The sequence below is a fragment of the Mastigoproctus giganteus genome, chromosome 9 (genome assembly GCF_048544385.1).
Source record: "Mastigoproctus giganteus isolate SK-2022 chromosome 9, ASM4854438v1, whole genome shotgun sequence".
Lineage (NCBI taxonomy): Eukaryota > Metazoa > Arthropoda > Arachnida > Uropygi > Thelyphonidae > Mastigoproctus > Mastigoproctus giganteus.
Window position 1 is genome coordinate 143,018,881 of NC_143583.1, and position 12,517 is coordinate 143,031,397.

The following is a 12,517-nucleotide window of genomic DNA, read 5'->3' on the forward strand; positions in this document are numbered from 1 at the left end:
TTGAATTCCCTACCACTCACTCCATACAAAAACAATGGCTGCAGGATTCGAATGAAACAACGTTTTGCATATATTAAGTAGCAACTTATTTAATTAATAGATAACAGAGCAGCAAAGGCTCTTTCTTAACTAATTAAGTAGTAACTTACAAAAATTCTATCTAAATTAAAACAAAAATAACATATATAACTAGAACTATAAAGTATAATATAATATGAAAATTAAGAAAATTATTTGGAAAAACACTGATCTTTTTTGGAGCTTGTAATTCACAGCTGGAACTTGTAGAGACTGTAAGCACCCTTTGATCCCACTTTGTGAATTTGAGTCATATTTGCACATCTCCAGTCGATGGGAACCTCCTCTGAGTCCAAGGAAGCTCTCATAATTATGGCTATTATGGCTAAGAGTTTGCTTACTTCCTTTGCTGCCTCCTTAAATATAACTGGATACATCCCATCCACCCCAGGTGTCACTGTTAAGTTTAACTTCAACAATTTCTTCTCACTTTGCTCTGTTATTACAAAATCATTTAGCTCCCTGTCAGAGTTTGATAAGCTTTTTAGCACTCCCCTCCCTAAATGTAGATGCAAAATACTCATTCAGTTTGTCAGCAACCTGAGCACAGCAGTTGACCACTCGATATCAAGTGGACCAATCTGATTCATCCCCTTCCTTATAGAGTTTACATAAGTAAAGAACTCTTTGCTTTTTACTTTGCATCCTTTGCCAAAGATTTCTTGTAATCTGCCTTCACGTGCCTAACCTCCTTTGTGACTTCATTACACACCAGCTTATATCTCCCATGAGCCTCTGTGTCACCTAATGATTTATATGCATCCTATGCATTTTTCTTCTCTACCAAGAGTTCATCTGACATCCATTCTTAATTGGTATGAAAAGCCCAGTAGCTTCCACAATTACTTCCTTGAATGTTTCCCATTTAGTATTGCTGTTGGTAACATCATCAATTGGTCTCACCGTATAGAACTTAAATACTGTCTCGGAGCACCATAGTCACCTTTACGAAAGCAAAAACCCTTCCCTTTACCCTTGATGGTAGTTACCTCTTTGAGTAAATCCCACTTCAGCACACTGGGATCACTGCTACATAGATAAAGGAACCAGTGAGCACACTGTGATCACTGGTTCCTTTATCAGCAGATTCTTAATGCATGAAGAATCACTACTGATAATCAGATGAAGGGTATTACTCCCTCTGGTTGCCTCTCAAACATGCTGTTGCAGAAAGCAATCATCCAATAAATCCAAAAAAGCCTTGCTAGTGTGCGAGTGACCAATTCAGAAGTTCCAGTCAATATCTGGAAAGTTAACATCCCCATTATAAGACAATCTGATTTACTGGCCCACTCTATTTCTCTGTACAGTTGTTCATTAGGCCTATAACACACTCCTACTCTCAATATCGTTTTCCCAGTGCTCATGTTACACCAAACAGACTCAACATTGGACTGTCCACACAAGTCAACTGGGTGAACTTTCCTAGATTTATGTGTTTCTTAACTAATAGCAGCATAACTCCTCCTCCCTTCCTATCCTGTCTATCCTTCCTGTGCACATCATCATCATCAGCCATTTTCAATCCACTGCAGGATGAAGGCCTCTCCAGCAACTTTCCAGTTCCTTCTGTTTTGAGCACTGGCCATCCATTTACTACCCACAAACTCATGAATTTCATCTATCCATCTCCACCTTTGTCTTCCAGGTTTTCTTCTAGCTCCTCTTGGGTACCATTCTGTTATTTTCTTAGTCCATCTGTCATCATGTCTTCGAGCTACATGTCCTGCCCAAGACCATTTTAGTTCTTTAGTTTTGATAAGAATGTCCTTTACTTGAGTTTGCTGCCTAATCCATGTGTTTCTCTTCTTATCTAACAGTCTGATTCCCAATATAATTCGTTCCATTCTTCACTGTGTAGTTCTCAGTTTCTCTTCCATTCTTTTGGTGAGTGCCCAAGTTTCACTTCCATAAGTCATGGTGGGGAGTATACATTGGTTCATTATTTTACATTTCAGACAAACTGGGATATTGCTCTTCAGTATGCGACTATATTTCCTGAATACTATCATCCAAAATTTATTCTTCCCTTGACTTCCAGCCATTTATTATTATTATAGCTAATAACTTGTCTCAGATAAGTATATGACTCCACCTTTTCAATTACTGCTCCTTCAATCATTATTTCCCTTTCTGTGGCATACTTGTTCATCATTACTTTTGTTTTAGCCATATTCATCTTTAGTCTAAAATCCTTACTAACTGTGCATAACTGATTAAGATTTTCCTCTAATTCTTTGGGATCGTGGCTTATGACCACAATGTCATCTGCAAATCATAAATGGTTTAAGTATTCTCCGTTCACATTGACTCCTTTCTGCGACCTGTCTAATCTTCTGAAAGCTTCCTCAAGGGCAACAGTAAACAGCTTCGGAGATATTGCGTCTCCTTGTCGAACTCCTTTCTCAATTTTAAATTTCCTACTGTCTTTGTCTAGTCTAATAAAGGAGGTAGCACTCTCATATATTTTCTTCAAAATCATAATATATGGGGTATCAATGCCTTGTTTTTCCAGTGCCCGAAACATTGCCTTATGCTGTATGGAGTCAAATGCCTTTTCATAATCCACAAATGCCAGGCATAATGGTGTTTTATATTCATTTGCTTTCTCCATTAGCTGTGATATTACGTGAAGGTGATCCATAGTTGAGAATCCTGTCCTAAAGCCAGCTTGCTCTTTCGGTTGATTCTCATCAAGTATTATTTCTAATCCGTTAGTAATGACCATTGTGAATAACTTGTAGATGTGGGATAACAAGCTAATTGGTCTATAATTTCCAATTTCTGATTTATCTCCTTTCTTATGCAGCAAAACTATGATTGCATTATTCCACTGCTTAGGCGTCACACCTTTTCTAATGCACTTTGCGAAGAGCCTTGCCAGTTTTTGTGTTATGTCTCTTCCTCCCAATTTTGACAACTCTACAGTAACTTCATCTTCCCCCGGGGCTTTCTGATTCTTCATTTTCTTTAATGCATGTTCTACCTCATCAGGAAGAATATCGGGTATGTCGTATGTGTTGCTAATTTGCAATCCATCTTCCCCACTGCTGGTATCATTCCCTCACTCCTTGTATAATTCTCTATAGTAGTCTTCTGCTATTTGAATTATGCCTTCTCTGCTGTTTATAAGTACGCCATCGCTATTCTTCAGTTTCAGTATCATTTGTCTTTCTGTATTATTGCTCCTGGCTGCTGATTTAAATCCTTTGTTTTCCTTTAATGCTTGTTCTACTTTTCTTGTGTTAAATCTTCTTATGTCCTCTCTGAGTCTCTTTCTAATGGCTTTGCATAACTCAGTATACTCAATTTTTTTCTTGTCAGTGTTTATCTTGCTCTTCATTTTTTGCCTTCGGTTCATCGATATCTTGGTCCTGAGCAGTCTGCAGAAGCTCCAACTTGTTCTTAAGTTCCAGTACATACTGCTTTTTCTCCTCTTCTGTTATCTCAAAGACCTTTGTATTATCTACATCTTACCATTCTGTGATCACTTCCAACATTTACCTTATTCAGGACGGTAACATCATTCACAATATATCTTCTGTTAGTGATTTTCTTAGTTGTTAATTAGATTTTCTTAGTTGTTAATCCATTTGGAATCTTCCATGTCCACTTTATGTTCACCCTTTTCTTTAAAAAAAGTGTTCATTACTGACAATCCTTGAGATTCTGCAAATTCACAAGTCTTTAACCTCTTTCATTTCTTTCACCAATTCCAAAATTTCCTATAGTTTCCCCTTTCTGCGCTTTTTGTCTTTTTCCAACCTTAGCATTGAAGTCCCCCATAATAATAGTGTAGTGGGTTTTCTGCTCATCTAGAAGACTCTCAATATCGGTGTACATTTCTTCAACCTCTTCCTCATCATGGCTCAATGTTGGTGATTAAGTCATTATAACCCTTAGCTTGTATCTCTTAGAAATCTTGAGTATTAGTCTTGATACCCTTGGTGATATACTTTTGAATTCCAAAATGTTGTTTTTTAAATCTTTATGGATCAGAAACCCAACTCTACCGTCACTCCTTTCACTGTTTCCATTGGTGTACAGCAAATTTCCACTTGATAAACTTATAAGTGATTTATTTCTTCTTCTTGTTTCAGCCAAACCGATGATATACCAATTCACATTTTCTAATTCCTTTTCCAGCTCTAATATCCTGTCTTCACCGATGAGTGATCTTACGTTATAACAGGCCAAGTTCAGTTTCCGTGCATGGCAGCCTGGTCGTAAACATAGTACTCCCCAAATTCCAATTCTGCATTCCTTATATCTGTGTGACACCAAGTCTCTGATATCCCAACAATATCTGCCTTTGATAATTTGACCAGCACCTCAAATTCATCAAATTTATTTACTAAACTCCTAGCATTGGTGTACACGCAAGTATACATGCACCTGTTCTTATTCCAAGCTACCCTAACACAGCCCATGTATTTATTTGTTCTGCGATGACTCCCAGCAGTCTCTGAAATACCCAGCAACTTGTTTTTCTGGCTGCTGCTTATTCCAATAGAAGCAGTGCAATAATCACTTTCACCTCTGCAGGTGGCTACTGTTAACCCATCAGCCTGTGTATCCCACCCCTCAAGCTAGCAGTTTTCCGACCCACCTAACACTGCCTCGATAGCATCAGCAAATATTCTTTCACCCTTTCAATTTAAGTGCATCTCATCCCTGTTGCACTTGATCATATCAGATGAACTGACATGATCAAGTGCAAGCTCTTGCGCTGATGTGGGCAACTGAGAGCTTGATGGATCCCCCAATTTTAGTCCTTCAGAGACATCTACACTGTTCTTGAAGCTCTCATAAAGGCCCATAACAATCCTGAGTTGGCACATAACTTCTTCACACTCCTTATATCAAGCACATACAAAGTATTACCCTTGACAATACCATGTCCCATTCCTGATAGATCCACAAACACAAACAAGCAATATATTTCAAAAGGCTGTGATTCAGAGGACAACCACCACCACCACCTCAGTTCTCCCCTGAGCCACAGCACTCCCATTACCTTGAGCCTTTTGCTTCACTGCTCTGGTCTGAGGCATGATTTCGATTAATTTTTCAATACAATTAAAAATATTATACTAAAATATTATGCTAAACTTATATCTCAATGCAGCAATAACATTTTATATATATATATTTCAGTATTGAGTTTATATATATATATATATATATATATTTCAGTATTGAGTTTATATATATATATATATTTCAGTATTGAGTTTTACCTTTTACCGAGTTAACGTTATATGAATTTCATATCTCCTATCAAGTTTAAGTTATAACATTATGTGTGTAAAATCTAAGTGGTTATAGGTATTAAGTTAAAATGTTACGTTTGTAAAATCTAAGTAGTTATAACAGATAATAAATTTAACTATCTATTGCCACCTGCGTGGTTTTAACTGTCATGCTAGCTATTTGCAATATTATATCTATGCCAAATCACCAATTCTAAAAGCTCTACGAATATTACTGTCATACGTTGCGGTCTACATGACAAGTTAAATTATTAAAACATGTAAGTAGTGCTAAAATTTATAGTTTATAATCCTCTGCTGATACTGATTACACTGCCACAATTATGTAGAAACTTCTAGTGAGATCATATCTATGCACTAGTGAGATCTTACCTACACATACACTACACAATGCAAATGTGTTACCATTTTCAGATTTTACAATACATGGAAAATGTTGCATGTATGTCTATTGAAGTTTTACACCACATTTTTGGCATTTTACTGAAAGATTGTTAATTAGCTTTGTATCACGCAAATGCAATGAAATTATCACACATCACAGAGAATAACAGATTCTGCATTTCTATTTTACAATGTTAACTAGCAAACCTAAGTTTGCTAGTCAACATTGTAGAGCCAATTTGTTAATGAAATTAAGCAGAAAGTCATAATTTTTTTTTTTCAAATTCTAATTTTAATGCAGTTTTACAGAGTTTTTGCAAAAAAACTCTTTGGCATCAACTATATTAGGATGATTAAGATGGGGAATTTAGGACAATGATTCTCTATGCACTTTAATCTTGAAAGGGACTGATCTCATTTACTCATTTCTTCTCCATATATATGCAAAAAAATAACATTTGTACCCATTAGCAATTTTTCCTCTCAAATTCAACTTTTGGCAATCTACTTCTGAGATTTTTTTACATATTGTTTTGTACTTGCTATATCAGCTGGTGTCTCCTGACAATCTTTAATTGTATTGGCTCATATTTTCTTCTATCAAACTTGTTACAATACATGACTCATCACTCATTTTGGAATCTATCTTGTATGGTATTTCCCTAGCAACATAAATGTTTTTGTGGCTTACAGGACAAATTTTTCAAAATCCCTTATAATTCATAAATTTTTATTTATTTTATTTATTCAATTGATTGCTATTTACAATCACCCCTTGTAAAGTGTGCAAGCTAGAGGGGATAAAAAAAAAATTACAACTCAGAGAATAAATTTACAAAAAATTGACAGTTTAAAAATAAAAAAAGGTCCTTTGTGCTGGGTATCTCAAGGAGGAGTATCCACAACATGTAAAGCTTGAAAAACTATGAGCATGAACTGCTTGATGGCAGCATAACATTGAGAAACAAAAAGATTGTGTTGCTAGGCAGTCAACCTCCAAAACGACATCCGAAACCATGGCAGATATTTCGAGAGAACTGCACATTGGGACTGCCTTGGATGGAAGGCAGGCTTCCCAACTCAATTTTTACTTGCACCACAAGAGACTATGGGTTCTAGTTAGTACCGTTCAGACTCAGTTGTTATTAGTTGGAAGACAGTCATTCTATATGTCTTACTGGAGCATAATTTTTCATAGTTTGCTTGAAACTGGTTAAGAATTTCCATTGTATTAAGCGCAAACATCCTATTAAGCTTTTCAAGAAGATTAGGTTGGACCGGAGTGGTTTGATTTGCAGCCCGCATGATTGCCTCTGACTTCGTGGGTGCAAAATAATGCCTGATAGGACTGGAGCATAATATCTACCTGTCAGTAACTTGGCCAGGATATGAATATTTGTACTGATAACAATAAACTTTCAGGGTGGCCACTCTTTAACATATGTTTCTGGAGCTGATTACCAAATGACCGAAATATATAAGGCAACCGGGGCAACACAACTAACAATGTATACTTTCACCAGTTGAGCATTATGGACCCCAGCTAATTCCTGTCTTCAGCACCAGATGGCGGCTAGGGTCTTATTTGTGGTAGCAGAATGTCCTTGGAATTACCTGGATGGCAGATAATTCCAAGATCTTTGTGATGTTCAACTTTCTGTATGGGTTGACCATTTAAGAGTATGGCGATGTTATGCTTCTTGTGCTTTTGGGAGAAGGACATATGGGCCGTTTTGAGAGGGTTTATTTCAAGACCAATTGAAGCCAAGAAGTTGGCTAAGTTAGTTAACTGTTGTGTGGCTTGTAGAGCAACCTTGTATTCTACAAGGTTTATTCTGAGGTTTATTCAACTGCATATTAGTATCAGAAGTACCTCAATCTGCATCCTTTCCCCACACTGAAGCTGAATACCTTAACTATAAGATCTCGTTAATATAATCAATTTATTAACTTAACACATCATCTCCTTAACATAATATATTTCAAAACATCATGGTCAACACCTGCTAATGGATCTCATAACAAACAAAATCATAACCATATTTATAACACAGTTTGGGTCCTTCGTGAGAGCCAGGTTAAGGATATTTGCATTCCCTCAGACAAGATGAAATAAATAAGCCATCCAATCAGTACAAAAAAAAACAAAAAAAAACAAAAAAAAAAAATGGTAAGTAGCTAATCCGTGAGTTCCAACCAATAAGTGGAAAGTTAATATCCTCTATAAAAAGATATTCACACATAATTTTCCATTTAAGCTGTTGGAGTTTTACCCAGTTTGCATCAAATGTCATGGTTTTGGCTCTGTCACCATTTGGCATTACAGCTGTCAGGCTTTTGGTGGTCAGCATTTTGATTGCCTATCACAATTTTGTACAATCCAAAAGCATATATAAATGTATAGAAGGATTACACAGACATGTCAATAAAATTAATAACAGGTAATGAGGGATACACAGGAATTGCTGACATTTTTAGGCTGATGCTATATAAACTTTGCCTCCTTGCAAAATAAAATCTCAGGCCTCAAGTACTGAAAGAGCCATCACTACTACCATCCACTTGGAACTTCCAGTGATTGATAAAAGAATTACTAGTATGCAAGAGAAAAAAACAAAAACGAGAAAATAAAGAAAAACATACAAGTCAAATATGAATTTCTCCAGAATTTGTCATTTTGCACTAATGAATTATTTTTCAGCAAAAAATGGTCAGAAAGCAAGGAAGTTATTTCATTATTACCACATCGATATAAAATGTGTACTCTTACCTGCATGTGCATGAAGTACTGGAAGATTTTTGTCCTTTCTGCCATAGTCATCAATGGGTAGAATACCAAGGCTTCCTCCTCCTAAAAAATAAAATAAAATAAAATAAGAGAGAGAGAGGGGGGGGAAGAGAAAATTATTTTTATTTCAAAAAAAAAATTTTTTCTGCAAGATATTACAAAATTTAGTTGAACAAATTTATTCTAAATTGGACATTTTTTTGAAGGAACCTAAAGAAAATGGATAGAAAAAAAAAAAAAAAAAAAAAAACTCTGTGCTGACGGTTATGAAATGATTTAGGCGCCTCCGTAGCCAGGTGGGAAGGAACAGCAGTGCGTGGCACACGCTTCTTGATTAGACCGGGGTTCGATCCCGTCACCACCAAATACGGAGGATGCGGAAAGGTCATGGAATGACCACCGCATATCCCGGAGCAATATGGCCTTAGTTGCTAATGCTCCTAAAAACCAAATAACAACATGAAATGATTTATTAATTTTGAATTTAAGCTAAGTTTATACAATTTTCTGTTGTGACAACTTCTTCAATAATTTAAGAGAATAGATATACACAGTATATTGGCATCTGTAATGAAAATACTGCAAAAGCCAAATGTAAAAATTTTCACAACCTGCAGGAGCATGAAGCAGTGTCTGATGCCCTTATCACTTGCTACAGAAAGACTACTTTTGCCTCTGAAGAAGGTAACAAAGAAGCTAGTACAATGTAAAGATTTCTGTAAATTTAGATTAAATTCAAAATTAATAATTCATTATGTGGCCCTTAATGCAGAACTGTGTTTTATTCTAGCAAGGTTACTACCTGTATTCACATTTGCCCTTTAATCCCCATATCAGATCTAAGAGAAATGATTTCTAACTGGAGTTAAGATAGGGCCATCCAATTTCCAAACTCAGTGCTGTTTTAGACTTTGTGATACATTAAATTTTTACCTTTATATATCTTAAATAGCCAATTCTTCTAATATTTATTCCTTAGAAATATTCCTTAACACTTATAAAAAAAAATCCCATTTTTACCATTATTAATTACATTTTGAGGTTATTGGAGGGTTAGAAACTAACAAACTAGGAGGTAACTCCCATGTTATCTAAGCTAGGCATGTGGAGAACCAACTGGAATTCAGAACTGATATCCACTTCTCAATCTCTCATAGTGTAAACTTTAGTGTAGAACCAGTTATATGCAATAAAACAAACATGGATTGGCTGCCAATATGGAACTAAGGTGATAAAATTGGATAAATTACAGGCCAAAACCATTTCACTATTGCAGAAGCAAGCAAGAGGCAAGAGACAGACATACCTGACCAGGACATTACTGAGCCAACAAAATCCTCGCTGTGCTTGTCAGCAAAACAGGACACAGAAATAAATATGCTGTGGGATAATTCAATGTTAGAAGCTTAAACAGCAAAGTGGAATTAACAGAATAGCAGAAAAGTAGTTCTTTCTTTTGAGAGAGAATTAAAACATGACTGAGTTTTAGATGGATTGTAGCTAAATAAGCTTTCTTTGGTATAGGAACAAAAAACCAGAAGGACAATTACTAGGAAGCTGCAGCTAATAATGAACTTTATTCTGGAAGTAAGATATTAATGGAGGCACTGGTTAAAGAAGCACTGCAGGATCATCTAGACAAGACTACAGTTATAGCTCGGACAAAGCATGGGTTTGTTAAGGGGAAGTCTTGTCTGACAAATTTGATCGGATACTATGATGTAGTCACAAAGGAACTGGATGCAAAGAATAACTTTGATATCATATATTTGGATCTTAGGAAGGCTTTTGATACTGCTGCACATGGCAGACTGCTGCACAAATTGGAGCAGTGTGGCATTGGAGGCAAATTGCTGCTATGGATAAAGGGATGGTTGAGTGGAAGAAGACAGAGTGGTAATCAATGGACACTGCTCTTCGTGGACTAATGTTATTAGTGGAATCCCTCAGAGTTCAGTGTTGGGTCCATTGTTGTTTTCTGTATTTATAAATGATATTGATGATGGTATATCAAGCTTAATATCCAAGTTTGCAGACGATACGAAGGTTGGCAGGGTTGTTAATGACACTAACGACAGTGCACTGCTGCAACAGGATCTAGAAAAGTTGAGCAGATGGGCTGAGAGGTGGCAAATGAAGTTTAACATTGACAAATGTAAAGTACTACATATGGGAAGCAGTAATCCCAGAGTAACGTATCAACTCTGTGGTACCACACTGACAGTGGTAGAGAATGAAAAGGAATTGGGGATAATTGTGCAAGCAGATATGAAATTTTCTGAGCAGTGCAGATGGTCTGCAAGAGTAGCTCATGGTGTCTTGTCAATGATATACAGGAATTTTTCTAGCAGGGATAAGGAGGTGATTATCCCCTTGTATAAGGCAATGGTCAGGCTTTCTAAATGTAAAAATGAGAGCTTTCTACATAAATGCTTTTAAATAAGATGTTCAAAATAATAGGCAATCAAATCAGAATAAGATTCTAATTTGATTGCCTCAAGAATGGAGTGATGTTACTGTCAGAAATCAAATCAATATTTTTTTTAAAAAAATTTAAAAAATAATCCTGAAAAAAATTCAAATTTTATTATTAAAAAATAAAATTTATATTTAATTACAGTGCATTCCTCTTAGGGACTTCATAAAAGTGATAATTTTATCACTTTTATGAAGTCCCGATCAGACGTTATATGAATAAACAGAAAAAATGCATTTATTGTAATCGGTGATTCAGTTTATGTTATCACTTTTTGCCTTACCATGTGCAGTGGAAGTGATTACCTAACATCCTGATTTGTTCTTGAATTCTTACACATTGCATGGCTAGTTGTTAATGTTGCTTCATACAGGTTGTATGGGTGTCAGTGTCATTACTGTATGAAAGAAAGTACTGAATTTGTACTCCTACCAATCTGACTGTTTTACAGTAGATCATTAACCCTTTTCTAATTCTTGATTTTAATATTTTCTTTATTTGTTTTTAATGGTTTATGTGAATTTTCAAAAACATCACAGTCAAATTAAAGTATTTTATATTGCTTAATTTTCATGTATCCTTTCTGTTCACTTCCACCTTTTTAGGTACACATTTCCACTCCGCATCAATGGACACTGAATATGCAACACTGTATTCACTGTGTCCACTGTATTTATTTTTTTGATGAATATCCCCTTCATCAATGTTTCTCATCTGGTGGTACACACACTTAGGGATAATGGAAGAGAAAGGGGGTGCACCAACACAACTGAAATTTTGAGAAAACTGTAAGGGGCAGTTTCAGTTTTACAATACTTTAATATTTTTGTAGTTTATGGGGGAAGGGAACTAATGAAAAATGTTATTACACTTGCTATAGTTTTCATTGTTTAAAACTGCGTTTAGAATACTATTTAGCAAGCAGCAACTTTATTGGGTGGTTGCTCAGTTGGTCAGTTGTTTGAGGATCCTTGGTGCAAGAGCTGCTACATTTCAACACACCCAGATGGTTATTTGTGACCTTGTTGAAGGATTTTGTTCAGCATTCCTAAGTAAAAGAGTTTTGCACATACATAACAAGGTGTATTCTATTTAAAAAATGTATTCAATTCTATCTGGATAACTTGGATAGGAATCTGTTAATAAAGGTAAAACTAGAATCAGTTGCAATCTTTGGTGTTGGCATCAGAAATTGGAAAAAAAGGAGATCCTGCCAAAATCACCTATTTAAAGGAGTTCCATCTCCTTTTTCTACCAAAATCTCCTATTTAAAGTTTAAGAAGTCCAATTATTAGTCTGCTCTGAGGTTGTAGAGTAGAAAGTAATTGAGGTATATAAGGTCTTGAATGGTTTGAGCTAGCTCAATGCTGATGGGATTCTTCCTCTTGCTCAGATCACTCACCTGAGGGGACATAAATTCAAATTGAAGAAAAACAATTGTAGAATAGATGTGCAAAAATTTGCCTTTAGCCAGCGGATGGTTGAAAGTTGGAACAAACTTCCATCTGTTGTAGTGGA

At 35.8% G+C, this 12,517-nt stretch overlaps 1 protein-coding gene across 1 annotated transcript in view; it reads right to left on the reverse strand.

Moving 5' to 3' along the window:
- Positions 1-12,517, reverse strand: part of pod1 (coronin) — a 588,411-nt gene that overhangs the window by 511,077 nt on the left and 64,817 nt on the right. The window contains exon 4 of the mRNA XM_090381732.1: positions 8,506-8,586. Within this exon, the coding sequence (XP_090237858.1) occupies positions 8,506-8,586 (81 nt within the window). The remainder of the gene's footprint in view (positions 1-8,505; positions 8,587-12,517) is intronic.